Genomic DNA, 24,243 nt, shown 5'->3' with positions numbered 1-24,243 from the left:
TACTTCATCAGCAATCCTTTCTTCACAGAGAAACTGTTGCACACACTCTTATGAAGTGCGTGTCCAACAGAGTTCAGAGCTTTTAAAGGTCACTGAGGAGACAGGAGGCCTCAACACTTTCATATCTGCAACAATGAATCTAAGGGGTGTATAAGCTGTGAGACACACAGCCCTGACATTATTGTGTTATGGTGTTATTGGTCAGCAAGAGATCGAGAAGATAGCTTGTTGGTCTCACAACAATAACAGACAGTCAGAGTGAATGAGTAACACAGTGTGACTTAACAGCGAGGCAGTGAGGAATTTAAATGAACAGTATGAAACTGAAGCAAAGCACCGCTGCTATTAACCATACATGCTCCATAAACCTTCTCTCAGTACATAACAGTTAAAAATGTATAATATGTATGAATGAGAATGTGTGTGTGAGCTGCTGGTCCTGCACTGTCATCATGTGGAACCTTTTTTTTTTCGTGATATGAATGTACAAAAACACACAGACAGACACACAGAAATAAATCCAATAAGTCCAAGCAAATCTATTGGACATAATGTAGAAACTCACTTGTCACATGTTCTTATACACACACACACCTTGGTGGCAGAGTTAAAAATGGTTTAACACAGCAGAGGACAGTGCAGCTCATGTCAGTGTCGCAGAGGTGAGAAAGGGAGGAGCAGAGCAGGACAGAGAGGGGGAGGATGTAGACTTATGAAAGGGAAAGCAATTGGTGATTAAAAGAGAGGAGAGAAATGTTTGGGAGGGAGACTGAGATGGCGGGGAAACAAAAATAGGGGGGGAGAGAGGGGAGACTGACCGAAGGACATAGGCAGGAATGAGAGAGGAAAGGCTGGTGTGACGAATGAAAGACAGGAGGGACAGAAATACAGGGAGACAAATAGAGGAAAGGAGAGAAAGAAAGATGGAGGGAGGAAACAGAAACATGACACCAGGGGAGGACAAATGGAGAAGAACAAAACAAACATGGTCATAGGCACAGATAGAAGGAGAGATGGAGGACAGGCAGATAAAAAAAAACACTGTAGAGAGATGAATACAGATAGAGGTCAGATAGATGGAGACTATGACAGAGATGATGGTGATGGAGGGATGCTAATGGACGAGAGAAAGACTGAGTGAGTGGATGAGGTCAAGTAGGTGGAGATTTGGTATGCTTGGATGCAGAGAGTGATAGACAAGAGGTGGCAAATTCCTTACGATAAAGGAATATTAAAGGAACTGACAGGTCTGTTTGAAGGTTTATAAGCCAATGACTCAGTTCAAATTGTGATCTGCTGTTATTTACAGTGCACAACGACTGTGTACACACAGAATGCAAGTAGAAGACTTATGTCGCTTTCACACATATAGTTAACTTCATTTACTCTGGACCAAAGGGAAACAATACACTGTTGTCTTTAATGACTTTAGTTGTACTTTTATCTCAGACATATGTTAGGGTGTTACATACCTTGACATGTTTCGGTGGAAACTTCCGCCTTCCTCAGAAGTGTCACTTGGTGGTAGTTGTGACGCGTCTTTATCAGCTGATAATATCAGCTTCAGAACCTGAAGTCATAATGAACATCACTGAACTACTGTTGTCTTTAGTTCTGATGCAGTTCATCTTCTTTAAACAAACTAATAGGTGTAAGCTTGATGTTACACAGACTGACAGTTAACTCAATGACCCCATTTACTCTTTGGTTTTTTAAAATGCATTTTGGTGATCTTAATAGACACCGTTCACACCTGTTTTTATCATGCATCTCAGCTGACCTCTTGTGTTCAGATTTCTTTACTACCTACATCGCTTCTGCTTCAGGATCAAAGAGCCCCACTCAGTTATTAGGTCCACATTCTTGCCAGTCATTGCTACCAGCAAAATCCAACAAGTCTCCTTTCAAAGGGCAAAACAATGGACAGTCACACAGTACCTCATCTATCTCATCATAAAATGAGCAAGCTACGTAGTGCTGTCACCAAAACAACCACCACATCCTGCGTCAATGACACAATTTTCTGTTAGCTGTGTGACAAGGGCGCATCAGGACACATTAAGGCTCATTTATACTCCGTTGTAAACATAACTGCCCTCACACTTCCACGTCTTTTATGATGGCATTGACACATCCACAAGACGGCACTAGAGGGCAGAGTCAAAAGTTTCTGGCAACAAACAGGAGACACTGGAGGAGGTCATAATAATGACCTTTTAACAGAGGCAGCCTTGTAGATGGCAATGAGCTGTGAGGTCTATAAATACTTGTGGCATTTGGGCAAAGAAATCTTCTGTACTGCAGGTTTTTTTTAAATGTCTTATTCACATCAGATGGTCGTACCTAGCTTGAACTATGCTACACTGCCCCCACGATTTCCAGTGGTACTGTTCCATTTCGTCTGTATCCGTATGCTTTCAGAAAACATGCACAAATACGGACGCATTTTAAAACTAAGTGTAAACAGACTCTTAGATTGGGCAGTTTTGGTGACTGTCATGCTCCATTAGGAGTGCTACATGGACCCACATTTGGAAATCAAAGTTAGGAGACTGACGGCAAGTCCTGCAACACCTCGCTGCACCTTATCAGCAGGTTTATCTTCTTTGGTGTTAAAAAAATGAAAGATTATGAGCATAATAAGTCGAGACTGCAGCCTTTTATAGGCTATCATAGATGGTGATGAACAGATACAGACAGGAGGCATGTACTGTGTGGTGGCTGTATTTCACTTGTTTTTATGCCATGCACATTGAATGTCTCTGGGGATGGCAATTTCTGTGGTCAGTCCACCACTCTGGTCCAAACTGAAATATCTTAACAACCATGTAATGGATTGTCTTAAGATTTTATACAGATATTCATGGTACCAAGAGGTTGATTCCTACAAAGCTTTGTCATTCCCTGACTTAAACTTAAGTAGCACCATGAGGTTGACATTTGTGGTTCAGAATAAAATATTGCAAAAGCTAATGAATTGTTGCCACAGAATTTGCAACAGATATTGGAGGTCCACAGATGATGAAGCTTAATGACTTTGGTGATCCTCTGACTCTCTCTAGTGCACTGTCAGGTCAAAGTTTTAACTTATCATATGGAATATGTCAATATCTACTGGATAGATTGGCACAAAATTTCATTCATTCATGATTGGTTACTAGATGATGATGAATTACTTTGGTAATCCCCTGACCTTTCATCTAGTGCCAATATCAGACCAATTTTGTACTTTGTTCAGTACTCTGGTGTGTGTAAAAATGTTCCCATCAGGGAAAGATGGGAAAAGAAAGAGGGCAAGGAAGGGAAAAGAAAAAGGTATCTGCATAATAAGGGAAGGAAAGAAAGAAAGAAAACAAAAGCAAGATGAAAGAAGGAGATGCCTTTTCCATTCTTCAGTGGACATAGACAGACAAAGTCTACATCTGAATCTGGAGAAATAAATGAAGCCTTTGTAAACTTTGAGTAACTATGTTGTAACATCCTGTACAATAACATTTTACCAGCAAGCATCATTGTGAAATCACTCCCTGTCCGCTGGTGAAGTCTTTGTGGTCATCATTAGCTTCCTGAACTTTCTAAGTGGATGTGGGGTTAGCCTAGCACCTTGGTGAAATCCCTCAGTAAATGAGTGAGTTTTAATGAGGTTGCTACTGGATGAGTATATCTCATGTAATCTGTTATGATCTCTTTCTGATCGTTTGGCATGCTGGGAATGTCAGGGGTACGTGGAAACTGAAACAGATCATGACTCCGGTTTTATTAATTTCAGCCTGAGTGCTGTGCAGTGTAACAATAATGCCTGGATAAAATTACAGTAAAGGAATAACAACAATCATCCTGACACTATACTGTTTCATTGTTGAAAGTATTTCAGTCTTTATGACATGAGAGCTGATGACATATTGTTCCAGTGAGAGAGTTAGCCAGGTATAGTGTTGCATGTTTATGTATTTTACCTGTGTTTACTCTGTTTTATATTTCATTTTGCTGACTCACATGTTTCTGAGCCCACAGTGATGAGAATATCACATTTATAGAAGTACTTGTAGACTGAAACTGTAGTGAAATATGCTGAGCTCTGCTGATCCATTATTTGTATATTTGATTCTCAGATTTCAAGCTTGCTGGCTCAGGGCTTTAGAGCCACTGTCAGTTTGATGTAACATTATTGGTCTGTTATGCAGAAGGGGATTATACATTTTAGACTGTATTGTTTTAAAGTATACATTTCTTCAATTCAAAAGGAATAGGTGGTTTAAAGCTTCTAATGGGATGCAACTATATTGCTAAACTGCCAATAAAGCTATCACAGTTTTATCAGCCAGCTTTATTATCTTATTGTGTTATGTTTTTAATTTTTCCCCACATTAGGGCATTACTTGTAACAACTGTAAAATTAGGATCAACAGTCAGAGCATAAATTATAGGAAGAAGAACTGAATGCTTTCTATTTTTGGGTTTCTGATATCTGATATGGTAATATCTTTAAATACAAAGAGCTGTGATAAAAGCATCGTGATAAAAGTCCCCTAAAGGCAGTTCTTTTCACAACCAGAGAACGTATAGAAGATGGTATGGTTATCGTCTTCCCTAACGTTGGATTTAAATTAAAATGAGACAAATCCATTATATGATTTTGCATAATTTTCATTGGAAGGCAATTTGAAGATATTCTGTTGTCTACAACAGATGTACATTTTTAACGTAGAGTCAGAATCAGTAATGAATTTCTTATATAATGGTCCCTGATTGAGTAATTTTTGGACTGACATACAGGAATGTACTTTGACACTGTGAGGAAGGATTTTATAACTTAACAAAACTGTACTCACATACACAAAGCAAAATAAGTCCCTGACCACAAATGTCTTATTGATAGATTTTTATTTAAGATCAACTGCAAAGTAAAGAAGGGTAGATGCATGTATTTGCAGCTGTTGTGTTGTGTCAGCATTTGAAGCCACCAAATATTAAGAGGACAAAGGTCAGGGTCCTGGCAATATTACTGTAAGCGAGAATGATCATGTAGGAGGTCAGTGCTCGGAAGAGAAATCAATAACAACAAAGAGCAAAGGAGAGAGGAGGGGCGGGGATCAACCACTGGATTCAGACAGGATGCTGGTGATGGCAGCATGACATGTCTTATTTAAATCAAACAGAAGAAATGTAATGTTCCACAAGTGATCCTGTTACACTCATGTATGCAATAACAAGACATGATTTTTTTAACCTTTACAGGAAAGGGTACAGTATTGAATTCCATCAATACCATCCCTGTCTATAATAATCAACACAATATTGCTAATAGTTTCTTTATATGATATGTAATAACTTAAGCACTTTAATGGCAGGACTATGATTGTATAAGTGTGGTCAAAAATTTACTTATTGATCGATAATGAATATTTGAAATGGTTTCAATTATTTCTGCACAATATATCAAAAATTTACCTTCATCGCGATATCAACATGTGCAACAAATGTATCACAAAATACAGCTTGAACTAGGATAAACAGTATATTCACATGCTGCATGTCAATGTATGCATGGTAGTTGTGAACAACCAGTTCGTGTTGAAACAGTGGCGTCAGGTGACTTAACTATTTTTGAAGTATTTCTTATGTCACAGAAACCGCTGAGATTGAAACTTGTGTTTTAGGTGTTATTATTATACTGTCAGTGATGTGTCAGTGCTTTTGTTCTGGTGCTCTGCACAGATCTGACACCTGTCTGCCCGCCCACCTGCTCTCATCCCTGGCTCTCTGAAGCTCGGTGCACCGCTGCTTCCTGATAAAGATGGCGGGGCAGCACTGAGGTTCCCAGGGACCGCCGGCAGACAATAACCATGTGTTTTAAGATTCATAAAATACAACCGAATTCACTAATATATAGGATATTACTACATTCCTGTTGTCTTACATTGCAACGTCAGCTGTGACAGGAGATGCTGTATTCACTCGTGTCAGTGACGATGGTGTTTTACCGTTCAGGGGACGTGCCACTTTTTTTTTTCCCTGAATAATGCCATTGATAGATACTGTATTGATTCATGGCGATCATGACCCATTGATGTTTACTGTCCACAGAACATGCCCCGGTTGAAAAAATATTTTTGCGCAAGACCAGTTTAGTCTCAGTAAGTGTAACGAGAATAAGCATATTTCAAAATAAACGTAATAGTTCAAAATATTGAACTATTACATTTATGCAGTTACTTATTTATGTTTTAATGAATTGTCCATAGAAATCACGTTTCTACGGGATTATCTATACCACAATCCTATATCACATTTAATTTGCTTGACATTGGGTAGATGATTTTGATGCTCTCTAAACTCAGCTCAGGATGATACATATACAGTTTTGTAAATAAAGTTTTCAGATTTGGGATTTTATTTAAGTATCAAACACATTTTAAACATACCTGAACATAAAACACAAGTTTAACACAACAATTTGCCCCCCCCAAAAATTCATAGGGGACCCACTCAAATGGCCACCTTTGGTCGCCGCATTTCTTTTTTTTAGTCAGTATGCAGAGGCTCTTCATTGTCTGGAGTCTGTGTTAGCAGCAAGAACCCTAAAACAGGAAGACGTTAAAACTGTAAACTTTAATATTTGTTTATTTATCGCAAGACATATCATCATCCAAACATTCAACCAAGTTATCACATGTCACGTTTTCCTGACATAGCACAGCCCTAGTTTAAACAGTATTGAATATCAATATTTTTGAAGGTGTTGCATCAAAAGAAGGAATTCCAGTACTGTGACAACACTGGTTCATATGAACTTAACAGCTTTGTGTATTAAGACAGTTATTCCTTCCCAGCTGTGTCAGCTAACAGCAGCTGATTTATCGGCCTCAGAGCACAGTGCCGACCAGCAGTCTCTGCCCCTGAAGGAACCAAATCCAGATCACTGCTGTATGAAAACAGTCTCCGCTCTGGCCTTCTTCAGCTAAAACAAAAGACCCCTAAAAAGCTTTACCTTTGTCCAAGTCCAGCTGGCATGATTTTTAGAGCATCTTTGCAAAGGTTTGCCCACATTGCAGTTTGATGACATTAAAACAGTATTTGACCTCAGGCCTCTGCATGAACAGCACTAGCTTTCTGATGCCTTTCTGCATCTGTACTGACTCAGGGTTTGTAATGACACATGGGTTTTAAATGATGCTTTTGTAAAGGCTTTTCACCAGGAAAATAAATGGACCATTGGGAGCTGGAAATGCTCTTATTCTTTTCTCTCTCCCCCTAATCTTGTTCTCCTCTTGTGTCATCTCCTGTAATTGCTTTCTGTAATTGTTGCTACCTCACACCTCTTCACTCCTTTTCATCCCCTATCCTTGTTAACTCCTGCTCATTGTTCTTCCTCTTCTGCTTTCTGTCATAGTTCTGCATATTCATATCACACATACACTGACAAGTATTTGCCATACTGTAGTGTACTTGAACAAATAATGTCTGTGTATCCAGTGGCACACTGTTTAAAATGCATTGTACAGGCTGACAGTCTCTCTGTGGTGCTAATGTTTGTTTACAATTATTATACTTATGTTTTGAGTGGTGATGCCATTACGGCACCTTTAGAGTTTAGAGAATACTGACCTCCTGCACTCTCCCCTCTTGTTTCCTCCAGGCGGATGCTAAGATGGTGTGCGATGTGGTCAGTCGTATGGAGGACACAGAGCCTTACTCTGCCGAGCTGCTGTCCGCCATGATGCGCCTGTGGTCCGACTCAGGCATCCAGGAGTGTTTCAGCCGCGCCCGCGAGTACCAGCTCAACGATTCAGCGCAGTAGTACGTACATGTGGTCATTTGTTTGTGTTGGGGGCAGACTGGGAGAGTGGGGATATTTTGGAAGTTGCAGGAAATGTGAATCTGTGATCTCAGGTGATATCACCCAGCCCTAGTGTGTGCGAGTATGAAGGGGAGTTGTTTAAAATGACAAATTAAAGGTATGAGGTAGGTATATTTTTAAACAACCACCAATATCAGACAGTAATGTCACATTCTATTTGTCAGCTTAGAAAACAGATAAACTGAGTTTGAGCACATTTGCAGTCCTTTTGTTGGTTGTGGGCATGTGTAGGTGTGTGTTTACAGTAAGCGATAGGACAAAATGGGGTGTGTGTGAATGCAGTGGTGTTTGTTTAGCCCCCTATGAAATACCATATCACCGACTCAGCACAGTAGCAAGCGTGTGTGTATAACTGTGTATTTCACCTGCCCAGCTGAGTCCAGATTTTCTAAGTCTGGATCGATACATTAGTCATTACCTTGTCCAACCCCTCTTAATCCACCCACCATAAAAGATAATAAAAAAAAAAACATGCACTCAAACACACACTTACACAGACCACTATTTATTTATAATCTTCTAAATGCGATCATACACAAGCTATTACGACATACAGTCAATCACCATTACAAGTGCAGGGCCTGATTTATACTGAGTGCCTGTGTGTGGGTGGAGAGAGAGAGACAGCAGGAGAAACACAGCAAAGGAAAGACAGAGGGAGAGAGAGGAAGGTGGGGGAGTCATTTCCCTGAAGTGCCATGTTCTTGCATGTAGCCCTTGTTTAATTGTACACCTTACATCCTGTAAAATTACACACTGACATAATGAGAAATTAAGGTTGAGTGACAGATGAAGTTGTATGTCTTTGTTGCTCTGTGTAGTACATACGCTAAACACGCACCTGTGGTGGATGACATATTCAGATCCTTCAGTTCCTTAAGTAAATGTAATAATAACACGCTGTAAAATACTGTGGTACAAATAAAGTCTTGCTTTGCATATAGAAGTTAAATCAGGAAAATATACTTAAGTATAAGAAATATAAGTAATCTCGATGAAGAAAATTAGCCCTGTGACTGTTACACTATTATCGAATAGAATAGAAAGAACTTTATTCATCCCCGAAGGGAAAATCAACTGTCCAGCAGCTCATAAAAGACAACAACCACACTTCCCCTAATCAACAGCAACACAGTGGTATTAAAACAGACATAGAATAGTATAAGTTAAAATAAGCGCATAAATAGGAATGAAAAATTAAATTAAAATAAAATTGCCTATTTCACAGTCCAGTCCAGTTGTGGCTAATGCAATGTGTGTGTGTGTGTGTGTGTGTGTGTGTGTGTGTGTGTGTGTGTGTGTGTGTGACACTGTATATACAATTATATTTTGTGCATTGATTTAAAAGCATTCTTTGTTTTGTCAAACTCATTGTCCAAACCTCAGATTTATTAAAATAAGTAAAAGGAAAAGCAGCAAATCCTCATATTTGAGAAGCTTGCATCATTTGCACTAAAAAATAGTTAGTATAGTTCCAATAATTGTCTGTCGATAAGTAATTGCATAATTGTCTAATTGTTTCAGTTGTATTCCTGTATAGGCTGCTGTTGGGTAGACTAATTAATAAGAAAGTGTCATATTTGATAAGATCTTCATATTTTGTATATGCAAAAGACTAAATTTGTAAAGTCATTAGTAACTAAAGATGCCAACATCAGTAAAAAGTAAAATTTTCCCTTCTGAAATGTTGTGGAGGAGAGTAGAAAGTTGTATGAAAAGAAAGAAGACACAAGTCAAGTATAAGTACCTCAGATTTGTACATAAGTAAAGTACTTGAGTAAATGTACCTTTTTATATTCCACAACTGATGTACACCCCTCTCATACGGTCAAACCATGGTTGTAGTGAATCTGTTTATACACTGACCATTTCATAACATGAATTCATATTAAACTGCATTCTTGGCTGCACCAAACCAATATACTTTAAGTCATATGACAACAGGAAATTGAATATTTCATGGGGAAAAGCATAAAATATGCTCATTCCCTCAAGATATTCATTCAGGAGAAGTTATGCAAAAGCTTGCTTTCCTTTGGATGTCTGCTATATTACTTGTATCAGTTACTGGCATTGTTTGTTAGTTAGGTAATTATTTCCTACTTAGAATTTAGAGGCAATTGTCAAACAAAAATGAGACTAATGCACCATTTGAATGGGAATTAGCCAGTTGAAATAAGTGTGTAGAAGCAAATCAAATGCAGACGCACAGGAGAAGGAGAGCATGGGAAACTGAAGAAAGAGAAGATACAGAGAGACGAGGCAAGGGAAGTTTAAGAGGAGGAGTTGAAACAGAGGCTTTAACAAAGAAAACACATTAAAATGATTGAATGATACAGGCCACAAGACAAATGAGACCAAACAGGCGCGGTAAAGAGTGAGTCAGTAAGTCAGAAGTGAAGAGAGAGCAAGAAAGGATGCAGAGAGATAAAGTTGCAGCTCTAAGTTATTTCTCATCATGACAGACATCTTGGAAGTGCAAATATATTCCTGTCAGCATTTACATGTGGTCAATTAACTCAAACAACATCCGCTCTGTGTGTGAAAGTGTGTGTGCTTGTGTGTTTGTGTTTGCGTGTGTGCACTTTTGTGTGCCTGTGTTAAATGTCACATTAAAGATTGATGCGCACTTCCTATTATGTTGTGGCCTGTGGAGCAGAACAGGCCAACCAGCCAATGGAATGATAGGACAGATATCACATGATCTGACCACACTCAGTTTGTGTGTGTGTGTGTGTGTGTGTGTGTGTGTGTGTGTGTGTGTGTGTGTGTGTGTGTGTGTGTGTGTATGTGTGTGTGTGTCTGCACTTCTGCACTTCTTTCTTGAAAATCCCTAACAGCAGAAGAAAGTGGATGACATTTCTCCAAAGTTGAGATATTATTTTGTCAGTTTTTACCTTGAAAGGTTCTTTTTCGGTTGCCAGGTGTTACAGTTAGGTTGAAGGCTGGGTGTTTAGTGAAGACGATGATGGTGCGAGCAGGGAGTGTTTGTGCGAGTGTGTGGTTTGTGTGTGTAATCACACATGCATGTAATGTGAGTTTGTATTACACAGAACGAAGAAAGCTCTACTCTGAGAGGAGCAAATTCTGCCTAAAGCCACCCGTCCTCTCTGCCTCTGCCTCTCTCTCTCTCTCTCTGTGCAAATGCCCTGCATGTCCTGACCTATTTACCACAATACACGTACACTCTGTTTATGATTTACATCCTCTGCCTTTGTGGCGCAGCGGTATGCATGTACCCACTTTGTCTCATTCAATCTATTTTCCCATGTTTTTGTGTCTAAGTGACTAATTGAGACAGCAATTTTTGAAATTGGTCCAGTATAGAAAGAGACCGCTGCAGCTACAGCAGCAAAACAGGCTGCAATTGAATCTCTGCGGGAAATTGTGCACAGTTAATTAATGTCTATTAAAACTGCTTGTTTTTGCCAATGACAGGTTTAGATTGTTATTTGGAGTGTCTGGCATCATTGTGATAAAGACCCTACAGAGAAATGAAACATTTTTCCTTACTTTTCGCTGTTATTGTGACCAGGTCTAGCTCAAGGAGAAGTCCCTGCCAAGTTTGAGAGCCCTGGACTGAGTAGTGGCCCTTCTGAGCAGAGCCACAAGGGGTTGGGTTTGAAGTCTTAAACCAAGAAATAGGATGGCACTTGTTACTTCATCAGTAGCATTAGGTAGCTAAAAGTGATGAATAAACAGTAGAAACAGATAGCTTAAGGTAAATGACAAACGGTTCAAATAGCTTGCGTTAGCTAAAAGTAATGATTAAATGTTGAAATAGTTAGCTAAAAGAAACATCTGACACAGTAGCAGTTTCTCTGAAATGCTTGATAAATCGTTCAAATTACACATTCCTTTATGTTTACATTAAACTAAGATGTCCCGACAGATTTCAGCATTTTTTCATGGCAATTTGTAAAGATAAACTTAAATGTATGGGCATCTTTCCCTGCCATGTAGCAGCCATGTTGCTTGTTTACATTCAGACTGCTGCTGATCCCAAAGCAATCTGGAAATTTTCTTGTACCACTGCCCCTTGATCCCCTGAAGAAAAAGGATACCCTAACCAAGCAGCAGCACTCAAAATGGAGTGGTAGGGCCAAGGGGAGGATTGCAATTGGGCCTTGGATAGAGGAGTGCTGAAGAGAATTTGTGGTGTTGAGATACAAAAAGTCCACCAGAATCAGAACAAGACTTCGCAACCAGATGAGATCACAGAAAGGTTAAGAAAACTGTTTCATTTCTCTGTAGGACCTTTTACATAATGTTGTCAGACACTTCTAATAACAATCTGAGCCTGCACTTTTAATAGATGTAAATTGATGGTGCACAATTGCTCATAAGGGTTGGTATTGTAGCCTGTTTCACCACAGCAGTCTCTCTCAATACGGGACCAATTTAAAAAAAAAAATGTTGCCTCCATTAGTTTCTTAGACACAAAAGCATGGGAAAATAGAGTCCAGGTTCAAAAATACCAGAGTTTCCCATTAACATCTCAGATCAGGTAATTTAATGGATACTGGACAAGAGCATTGCTTTGATGCTTTGGTTTATTACACTGAAAGACTGCAGTATTAAATGGATTGAGAGCAGAGTGCCCACTAATAGCAGGCAGTCTGAGTATACTTGTTTAGAACTAATTGAAGTTAAATGTCAGACATCATGGCTTCATTCTCCATTCTTTACTACAGATATTGATTCTTCATCTTACATTGCATTTGATTATTTAACATCATTGAACTTTTTACTGGTTAATAATGTAAAACTTACTTCAGTCATATTGATTCAAATTGATAAACATAGCACATCTTGGTGCTAGTGGGTACGGTTACGTGTCCATTGCTGGCTTTAGAAAGTTCTCCCCTTTATCTTCTGTTGACAACAGAGGTAACCTCATGTTGAGAGGTCAGCGTGCTTCTCTTCACGAAAGGCTAAAATACAAAATAGATGTCCTAGTCTGGTCAGTGTGTATTTAAGACGTGCCTTGAAGCGCGTGTACACTGCCAGTGTGAAATTTCCTGGTGTATCTTTTTCTCTGGGGTCAGTAATGACACTGCTTTTTCCTCTATCGATTCAGAGCCCTTTTTATGTTGTGGCCAGGTTGTATCATGTTGCATCATGCCGCTGCTGTAGAAGTGAAGAGTGCTGGTTTTAAATATGTGTCAGAGCATCACAGTAGGGGAGATGTCTAAAGCAGTTACTTAGCAACAGCTATGAAGCAGGGCAGTTGAGCTGACCTCCCCTGAGCTTATATTGTAAAAAGGAAGAAAAAAACAAAACATACATGCCACACAAACATGATTAAGCACATTTCATATTTCAAAGTGTACAAATTATGCGTTAAAATTTGTGTATATGTGTGTATATGTTTAAAGTTAAAATCATATGTGGTAGGCCTGTACACTTGGAGATACCATATGTAGTCAACAGTTGCATATACTTTGAAATGACATCTACGTGTACTTAAAAATACAGTTTTATAATTTGTGACCCTTGTTTGATGGGTTTGATTTCTTTAGGGAACCACATTCTGATGTAAATAGCTAAGTGATCAATGCGAGTGAGCTGTAACTTGGTACCCACCCCTTTTAGCCAGGTGCCACAGTATGTAAATACTTTCTGGGCGTCAACTGTAAGAAGCTGACACAGAGGACTACAGTATGCAATGGAAGGATAGATTCATGACATTAGGCGAGAGGCAGGGTACACCCTGGACAGGTCATCTGCCGACTATGACAGTGCTGACACATAAAGACAGACAACCATTCACATTCACATTCACACCTGATCTAACCTGCATGTCTATGGACTGTGGAAGGAAGCCGGGGACCTTGTGATAAAACTCACGCTGACAAGGAGAGAACATGCAAACTCCACAGAGAGGGGCGTCAGCCGGCCAGCAGATTCAAACCTGGAAACCTCTTGGCTACAGTGCTAACCATTGCCCCAGCCCTGATCTCGCTAATAATTTATGTAACGGAAATACCACAGAAATAAGGAGAAAGCAAACTTCACTGATCATTAGACTAACTCCTCTTGATGTAGCTGTACATTAGCTAGCTAGTTAGCTTATGTTTTACTGATATTAGCTAACTTAAGATGTGACTATATACAACATAATGTTTCCATGAAGATTGGGATAGTCCATATCCTCTACCCATCTTTAAATTTCACTTTCTAGCACAAAGCATTATTTAAGTATAACTGGAAAGGGGAGAGCTGACCAAGGTTCTGCCGGGTACCAAGCTTGCTCAACTGTTATTGGAGCACAGAGTGAAAAGAGGTGGGGCTTTGGAAGGATCAGTTCTTGTGCTCTTTCCAGTTCCCCCCCGAAACAAAGAAAAAGACTACCAGTTAGGCCTCAAGAAGTGCATCAGGCTTTGAAGCTAATTTTTGTTGTGACCAAATGGTGGAATTACACCTTCTGGGTCCATCACGCGATGGTAGTGGTTCCAAAAAGACTTTTTCTCTCAGACTTACATGGTGACGAGGCTTCTTTAAGTCAGTGAGTGCATTCTTTTGAACCTCTGTGAATTTACTTTTTTCACTATGGTGATTTGATCTGTTTGGTCTGATTACATTTAGAAAGTCTAGAAGAGCTGTGCGATTAATCATTTCATCCTCATTCAAGTTAGTGGAGGGCTGATGTGTAAGATCCAGGTTTATTCTCAGGAAGTCCAACTTTTTTAGCTTCCTGTGCTACTGAGCAACTTTCAATGGAATGCTGTATCCAGTTCTCTTTATACATCTGTGCTATCAGTCCTTTTTAGCATCAGGTTTTCCACTCGCTGTTTTATTAACACCAGTGCCTTAGCTGTAAATTACTGGTTAGTGCAGGATCTCTTTTTACATATTACATGTAAAAATATTGCATGATACTGAAAATAGAAAAGTGTTTGACAGAAACAGGGGTGGGATGTGTGTTAACAAAACGTTGAGAGAGTGATGCTGAATATCGCAGCTCATGAGAACTCTTTCGGGTTCTATGTCGGAGACACACATACGCATGAATGCACTCATCTTTGCCATTATCACCTCACAGACAACATTCTCTGCGGTTGTCTCTCTTTTATGCCTAACACCCTTTCAGTGATCATGTATAATACTGTACATCACCAGGGAAATGAGAGAAGCATACACAGGGGTCTGGTGTTAATCGACTTAGTGCACCATGAAGAGTAATATCAGGGTGAGGAGGGGGACTAATGCAGTGGTGGTCTACATACTGTATATATTGTGCAAGCATACAGAAGATATTAGCCTGTGTGGGTACGATTTAATGTGATTTACATTGCTGTGTGAGTAAGAGCTTCAGGGGACAGCAACTCTGTACATGAAATAATGTTCGCATTAATATGAGTTCATGTCAGATACATTTTTTTGAAAGTGACTGTAGGATGGAAACAGTGAACAGGAGGAGCTGACAGCCTCTATTCAGAGAGGGGTCGACCTCCTGTGGTGATAAAGGTCATAAAAGTCACATTATTGAGCTCCAATGATAATGGCAGCTATAACTGACCTTTCTTACTCAAAAGTCAAATATCTAAGTACAGTCTACTATTTTTTTCATGTGTTCATCATTTCTTTACAGATAGTTAACTTTGACAGGACAGAGAAAAGACAGCAAGAGGAGACATTATCGAAGACATGCATAAGGATAATATTCAATGACTTTTAGCATACAGCTTGAGAGTGTTAAGCATTCATTTCACAATACGTCATAGAGCAAATGATGCAAACAACTGCAGCCAGATGTTGGAAGCTGTAATGGTGAGGTGGTGAGAGTCTTTTTCAGACCTTTAAGGCTGGGGTTAAGAGATTTGTGTATCTGTTAAAGAAATATTAGCACATAGATCTGTTTTAAGTTACATGTTGAGTCATGTTGGTTCAAACATAACAACATGGCATCTTAATTGGTGAAATTCACAAATGTATTGTTTTGGCATGACTGTTGTATTAACAGGGTTCCAGTAAAAAAAAGGTCTTACAAGACATTAAATAATTAATCTAAGAAATAAGGCCTTAATTGGTATTAAAATGTCTTAAAGGTATAGTGTATAGTGGCATCTAGCGGTGAAGTTGCAACTTTGCATTCAACCAGGTGTTCAGGTGTGTAGGAGAACTTTGTTTGCCACGCAAAAACGTGAATGGCCCTGTCTAGAGCCATTGTTTGGTTTGTCCATTCTGGGCTACTGTAGAAACAACATGGTGGACTCTGTGGAAGAGGACTCACTCTGCGTGTAGATATAAATGGCTTAGTCTAAGGGTAACAAAAACACAATTATTCTTAGTCTCAGGTGATTATAAACTAATGAAAAAATAGTTGGGTGTATTACATCTATTTCATTTGTGCTATTACACCCCCTTAAACCACACATACTGGAACCTTTAAAAAGTCTTAAGCATGCTAAGGTGTTGGAAGTAGGATTCCATGAAGAATTGCCTAATTTTGGGGATGATGCTTTGTGAAATCTCAGATTAACTGGGAGCATCTATTTTTTTTTAACCCTGCACAGATCAGGATAGCTGTTAAGGGTAGTTAAATTTAATGTCAAGTGCCGTTAAACAGAAAAGTCTTAAATCTAACCTAAACTCTAGGAACCCTGATTAGAGTGGAGTTGATTGAACAGCTGTTTTTATATCCATAGAAATTCTGTTCACATTTCAAGCACCATGTAATCTGCTTTGGAAAGCATTTGTGATGAGCTGCTTGTTTTGTGGGTTTTTTATGCCTTCACGCCAGCGATAGCTGTGGCCGGAGGCATTATGTTATCCATCTGTGCATCCATCCTTCCATCCGTCCCGTTCTTGTGAACACAATATCTCAGGAAAACCCCAAGGGAATTTCTTTGAATTTGGCACAAATGTCCACTTAGACTTAACGATGAACTGATTAGTTTTTGGTGGTCAAAGGTCAAGGTCACTGTGACCTTGTCCATCTCATTCTTGTGAACGAGATATCTCAGGAGTGCCTTGAGAGAATTTCGACAAATTTGGCACAAAGGTTGACTTGGACTTGAAGGTGAACTGATTTGATGTTGGTAGTCAAGTCTCAAAGGTCAAAGTTACTGTGACCTTGCATGCATCTCGTCTTGTTCTTCGTCTTGCATGAATGCAAGACAAAAAACAGCTTGAGGGAATTCCTTCAAGTTTGGCACAAATGTCCACTTGGATTCAACAATGAACTAATTAAATTTTGGTGGTCAAAAGTCAAGTCTATGGAACCTCATCAGTCTCATTCTTGTGAATGTGATATCTTAAGAATACCTTGAGCGAATTTCTTCAAATTTTGCACAAATGTTCATTTGGATGAGACAATGAACTGAATTTTGTGGTCAAAGGTCTAGGTCAGTGTGATGTTTTTTGACCATAACTAAAGAATTCACAATGCCATGACAAAACTTCAAACAAATGTCTAATAGGATAAAATGTTGAAGTGATGACGTTTTATATCCAAAAGGTCAACTTCACTGCGACATAATAATGCCAGGGGAAACATTTGGTCAGATACTGAATTGGTGACACTCATCTTGGGTGTTAACCTAGAAACTGTCCTGTTTGTATAGATATTCTGTTCTGTCGGGAGGAAAATGGTTGTGAAGTATCCATATTTTTACAGACATGGATGTAAACTGTATGAGACAGTGTATGAGAACTTGACTGGTGCACAGAGGCATAAACAGTGGGGTGGTAATTCCATTTTCTTTCTTGAATTTTGGTTAAATTTCATTTCAAGTGGCATTAAAACAAGTCTTAAAGGTCTTAAATCAAACCTGCCTTAAGCTCTAGGAACACTGATTAGAAAGGATTTGTTTGAGCAGCTGTTCTTATGTTTATAGAAATTGTGTTTACCCTAAAATCTGCTTTGGAAAGCATTTGTGATGAGGTACTTGTTTTGTGTGTTTTTGTTTATAGTGTTTGATTATCTTCTAATCTTATCAGAGCCCTTTTTATTTTTCAATCATACAAAATGTTTTAACACCAAATCACTGTGATTTTCTAGTAATATAGTTAGTCAGAGTATCTAAGATCTAGGTTGATGCAATAGTGGAGCAGACAGATCTGTTTAGCACCTGGTGCATGTTTCTATAGACATTATTTCCCATTTTTTTTTTAAAATCAAGGTCCAACAGATCACTTTGCCTGATTGTTGCCCTGAAAAAACTGCTTTCTTCCTCTCACATTGTCTTTGTCTCCACTCTTTCAGCTCTCCCTATCTACTTCCTCTCCTCACCCCAAGCTCTAACCCATATTCCTTTCTGTGTAATCAATAGTTCTTATCACTGAAGCTTTGCAAGTGTGCACTGTGTGTCTGTGCCTGTGTGTGTGTGCCATCCACTTCTTGGTATCCATCAGCCCAATATCTCCTCTCCTCTCGAGCCTTTATCTTTTCTCTCTTTCTCTTGGAAGTAACTCAGCACCCATTTAAAAGCTCTGAAACAACACTCTTGCACAACTATAAATAAAACCTTTAAATCCATTACACTAAATGGATGCATGATGTGGGTATATATTCTGCTCCTATATTCTGCTCGCCTGTCTGACTATCTTTGAGCTCATCTGTGTTGGTTTAGAATACCAATTATGTATGAATGGTTGTTATGGAGAAAAGTATTTTTTTAAGTTGAGACCTCACTCTGTGCTGTTTTAGAAGTAAATCTGTCTTTTAGAAGTGGATATGTAATGAATAATACCCTCCAAGGTGGACATTACACAGCTTTAAGTCAGCATAGGAAAAGGACATGGCATTGAAAGAACAAAAGAGACACCTGCCAGCCAGTCAGAATAAAAGATTCTCAGTGGCCGAGCTGTAAAAGTGAATAAGTAATGAAATCACGACTCTTTCTTCACTCTCTCCTTTATTCCTGCTTGATAATATGGTGGATTTTTACAGTATCCACCAGCCAGGGAGCTGCCCTCAATGGGCTGTAAGATGAATCTCTGAACCATACTACGGAGTATTTGATTTATACTTCCACATTAAAAAATAAAGGTCCACTTCCAGGGATATTCCATTACATAACTGAACAGAGTCATCTCGCCTACCCACTCCTCTTTATAGCTTCTTACCAAGTAGCCACTTGACATGGTAGCTACTATATGTATTTCATCTGCCAACAAGGGCTGATTGCCTTTATTCATTTAATGTTTAGGCTGTAGATGTTTTATTTATTTTGAACAGGGGGGGCAGACCCCCTAGTGGTGCTTCATGTTACTACTTTTAATAATTGCCACAGTCTCGTAACATATGATGACAAATACTGGTCTTGAACTGCCCATAACGAACATGTAAGAGTCCATCCTTCTAAGAGCTGTGTTTTCACTGTCTAAATTTCTCATCTTAGAATAAGTCATGTGAAATTATTCTTCTCTGACTCACTTATTTCTCCAACTGTTGCCTCTCATCTCTCCCCTGTGTCTCACTCAAGTTTTAATGCTTATCGGAATCCACAGATTTGATTGGCTGAGTGGTATCATGTGATGTGATTTAATGCCTGTGGGAGTTTCCTGGCTAAATCGGTGCTACAAATGTTGTATTGTCAAACTGTATTTATTGGTCATAGGTCCGGGTAGAGATCGGTTGGTGTCTGGGTCTGGACCTGGGGGGTGGAGAGGGATGGCAGGTTAAAGAGTGGATGGATTTTGGTTAGTTCTTCAGTAAGGGAGATGGCGTGCACCCTCGTCCCCCCTGAAATTGCCTTTTTTGTTGAGAAATCAGGGAGATAAATGCATTTATTTAAATACTGGCATTGTTGAAAATTCGTACTCCTGTTCTGACAGTATTGATCTGTAGCTTATCCTGATCTCCGATCTCCTGAAGAGAGGGTGGGTAGGGGTTAGAATATTACCCCACTGCAGCCAGTAGAGTAGCATATTTACTATCATTTTTGATGACAGCAATCCAGTGGGTGGGTGTCACATTCTGCTTGTTATGTTATGTCACTGTTTCACCCACCTGAGCCACAACATACATCATTACACTGTAACACAAAGAGGATTACAGTAAAACAATTGAATCCATTTTAATCAATGGCAGTCTGACTCTGTCAGCCCCCTTAGTTACTGTTGCCATGCCTGTCAAGCTCTCTGTTTACACTTAGAGTGTATATTGGAGTTATTTTGTCCTAACATAATCCTGTTTAGCTGCTTAGCTTACATCCTGTTCGGATTTTCAAAAAGTATGTTTTCACTTTTAACGTTGCAAGAGAAAAGACTTTTAAAATTAGGATTAAGAGCGTTTTCACATTTTGGATTCATACCGTGCTTGAGTAAGATCGCCTCCCCCTTCTCCACTCCCCCACCGCTTGGCTTTCACATCAGTAATATTGTTACATACGGGGGTACACATCATCTGTGTGGCAATTGTGTATTTTGTCGCTACAGTACAGAAAGAGCACCAATCACAATATCCCAAGCTCATATGACGTAGTCAGCCTTCACGTCGTTATGGCTACTGTTGTTCATTGTTAGAAACTATGTCAAGAACAACTCTCTCGTCTGCCTTTCTTCTTTATCACCCATGGCCATGAAGTTCAGAGGTTGAGATTGTGCATGCACAGATTTTGCAGTGCTGAGAAATGCCTTTGCTACTCTACTTGCCAACTCCTACTGGCTTTAAATAACTGTAATCTCCATGTTTGGTATGGTTAGTGTTCACACCCGATCCCAACTGAAACTTAGTACACATGAACCGTAATCAAGACCACCTTTTCAAGACTCAGGCATGGGTTGATGTACTGCGTTCAAATGAACTGGACTTGGTCAAGTGTGCTTGGATCCAGGCCTGGATCCCTAATGTAAGAACCTCTTAACTGAGAAGTGTGGTAAAAGCATCAATATCTTGTCTTGGGGTTGCTGGAGTGTAAACATTCCCAAATCTAATTAAGAGCTGGACACTAACCTTAGCCTAAAGTCTAGCAGGGTGTCTGCAGGTCCTTAAAAAGTCTTTAAGTTTATAATTTAATTTTATAGATATTAAGCCTTAATAGATTTGTGAGATCTTAATTGCCACAAACATTTCATCTAACTTTAACAATCCATCTTTCATTTTCTTTTTGTCAGAATGAGTCAAACTTTCCTGCGTGAAGTCCACATTTTTAATTTTACGAATCTTTAAACCTGCCACTGAACCTAATACTGTATTTTCACTTTATACTTGCACCTGCCTGTTGGCAAAATGTAGATTAACCTAACTCACTCTAATAAACATATTTCTACATAGAACCTACCTCTACATTGAACCACCGGGTGTACTTGTCTTTATACTTTACTGAAAAATAAAGGTCTTATAGGCATTAAATTTAAGTGTCTGATACCTGTAGTCTAGTAGCCTATGGGACCGACTACTACACAATGTGAAAACCTGTATCCCAGAACACTAGTTAATTAATGATGTCCTCCTTGGCCTTGAAACACTTTCTACTGTCGATAATAAGCTAGTTAGCCAAACCTGAAAATGCTCACAAATGACATAGGCAGATAATCACAATTAATCCATTCCCTGTACTTTTGCCTATGTGTTTTAGTGTAGGAAAGGCTAAAAAAGACATGATCCCCACACTCTTTGAAATGCAGAGTGTCTCTCTCACTACAGCCTCATGTACACCACTTCGGCATGTAGAGAAATCCAAAGCTTGGCAGGCTTACCATGGCTTGTTACAGTAGCTAAATTAGAAGTAGATTGCTCTTGATTTACAATCTGTGTCTTTCTTTGTGTGTGCAGCTACCTAGACAGCCTAGATCGGATTGGTGCGGCAGACTACCAGCCCACAGAGCAGGACATCCTGAGGACCCGAGTGAAGACCACAGGCATCGTCGAGACACACTTTACCTTCAAAAACCTTCACTTCAGGTGAGTGTTAACTCACAACAGTGACATATCTTGCACTGTCACTAGTGCTGCTTTTTGCTCATGTGTCTGTCTGCTCCTCTTATCCATGCATACAGTTGGAACTCCAGGCTGTAATTAATAAGATGAACTGCTTAAACAAGTGTCCAAGTGTCTTCCGTATATTTATGATTGTCTGTCATTTTAATGAGATCTTATTCAATTAGAGCAAGGAGCTGTGGGAATGATGACAGAGAGGAGGGGCGTGTTGGGATGGTAGAAGGAGGAGAAGACAGAGAGAAAAGGGGAGGAGGCTTTTTCCGACCTCTAATTTAATTACCATATTTCTGCCCCTCTTGTGTGCAAATGCGCGCATGCACACACACACACACACACACACACACACACACACACACACACACACACACAAAAGTATTGATAGGCACACAGAGCGGAAAGGTTAATAAACTGTAGACACCAATTATTTTTCTGGATGGATGCACCATCACACTTCCACTGATGTTTGTTTCACAGACTGTGCCAAACTTTCTCAAATAAACGCACACTTTATTTCTTGTGTGTTCAGATACATAGACACACAATCAGTTTAGACGTGCAAAAAAATTTTGGTTGTGCTGAATGATGCTTTCTACTGTTACTCTTGCCGTTGAGTAGGCGGCGTGCTGGGTGTGTTTTGTTGAGAAGTCTAAATATTGTCAGCTCAATTGCTATTACTGGCAGTCAGGCAGTGTGTGGGAGACTACAGTGTTCCTGTACTGGGTGTAACCCATCAACCTACCTACCATTATACCAGTCACATGTAGAACTGGGCTCACTTCGCTTTGGATTCACTCCTCTCTGGTAGTGGTTTGCTTAGTGTACTCTAAACCACAAAAATACATCTTGTACATGAGAAACTCCATCAGATCTTAATTTAGCTTTTGGGGGTAATGACCAGTATTTCAAGGGTTCCAGTGTAGCCAGCCAATATCTGGATAATGGATATCCGTTTTCTGTGCTTTGGTCATTGTTACAGTCCAATTAGCAACTTGAACACACATCTGCATATAAATGCAGCTAATAAGAAAAGCTAATGATAAGCTAAATCATCATCAGATGATAGCAGATGGATTCCAAGGTTGCATTTTGCCTCTTTTGCTTTCCAAATGGATTGTTTACCTGCTTGCAGCCAAACCCAGCGCAAATGTGATTGGTCAATACTACTCAGACTGAAAACGTACTACAAAAGGAAACCAGAAAGCTTTCACTACCAAAGTCATACACACAGTATGTAGATATCTGTTTACAGAGATTAGGCAAGACAGTGAATTGCAGTATTTCCACTTTTCCCTTTCTATGGAGAACAAAACTTAAGATCTGTAGGGAGCCAGCATTCACAGACCAGCAGCTCCTGTCTGAACATCCCATATCTTAAAAATGGTTAACATTGTCTGATTGAGCCAGCATGATGACAGATGCAGAGGAGAGACTGGAGAATTATTGTCAGTATCTGAAATGGGCTCAAAAAAGTCTTTATACAGCTAAAGAAAAGGAAAAATCTCAGATGACCAGTATGTATAGCAGTGGTTACGCTCTCTTACATTCAGCGCATTTCATACACAGTGATACCACACATCAATTAAGGATGGGCATCAGTACTTGATTTAGGCGTCAGTATTTGTATAACCTATAGAATAATCGCCATCCAACCCCGCATATCAGGTAAAATCTTATGTCACTGTAGAGCTGCGCACAGTGTCTTACTTCACTCAGAGCCTCCTTGCCCCATTTGTCCACATGCAGAGACACAGTGACAGGGCCAACTGTTAAAGTCACACAGCACACAATGCCTTACATTTCTTAACAGGTTTAATGACAGAGTCCAGCCATTTTGATGTCAGTGTGAGTTTGCTGGAACCATTTAATGGCTAGATGTCAGATGTTAGCTGCTGCTGCTGTGTTAACTCTTGCTAACACCAGAGGAGACCATCCTTCAGCAAAGCATCTAACATACGTAATGGCAGCAACAGAAAGTTTACTGATTTTTCTTATGTTAACTTGAATTCATGGATAAATAGGTTCATTTAAGCCTGGTTGTTTAATAAATGAATTTCAAGTTGCACTAATTTTCTGTTGTTGACCAATTATTATGTTTAGTGTTTTGCAAATCTTCAAGTACTCTATAATAATTAAATGCGAGTATATGAATATAGACATTACTTAAAATCCCCATCCCTAACATAGAGACAGTGATACCACACATTGACGAATCCAAAGGATAAGATGAAAATTGCCAGTTTTAATTTCTCTCTTGGGCTCTAATGTTTTGAGAGACTGACTGAGCTTTTCAAACACAGAGGCTCATGGAGCATACACTTGGGTGTAGAAACAATAAGCCAGCTTTTGACAATATCAGATCATTGCAAGAAATAAAACAGCTTTATGGACTAGGCAGGGGGCCAGAATCGTCACGACATGAAAGTAATGTACCACTGCTGGAGTAAAGAGCCAGTTTAAAAAAAAAACAAAAAAACTGAAACATGTCCAGTTT

The 24,243-nt window shown here is 39.4% G+C and overlaps 1 protein-coding gene and 1 pseudogene across 2 annotated transcripts in view; both read left to right on the top strand.

The window, feature by feature from the left end:
* The window catches only part of LOC125887275 (uncharacterized), a 753,166-nt pseudogene that overhangs the window by 515,059 nt on the left and 213,864 nt on the right, over positions 1-24,243 (top strand).
* The window catches only part of gnao1a (guanine nucleotide binding protein (G protein), alpha activating activity polypeptide O, a), a 140,336-nt gene that overhangs the window by 90,741 nt on the left and 25,352 nt on the right, over positions 1-24,243 (top strand). For both annotated transcript variants that reach the window (XM_049575087.1, XM_049575086.1), the window contains exons 4-5: positions 7,640-7,800; positions 21,588-21,716. In XM_049575087.1, the coding sequence (XP_049431044.1) occupies positions 7,640-7,800; positions 21,588-21,716 (290 nt within the window). The remainder of the gene's footprint in view (positions 1-7,639; positions 7,801-21,587; positions 21,717-24,243) is intronic.

This window comes from Epinephelus fuscoguttatus, linkage group LG4 (genome assembly GCF_011397635.1).
Source record: "Epinephelus fuscoguttatus linkage group LG4, E.fuscoguttatus.final_Chr_v1".
Taxonomy (NCBI): Eukaryota; Metazoa; Chordata; class Actinopteri; order Perciformes; family Serranidae; genus Epinephelus; species Epinephelus fuscoguttatus.
The sequence above is the reverse complement of the archived record's forward strand: the minus strand, read 5'-3'. Positions and strand labels throughout refer to the sequence as shown.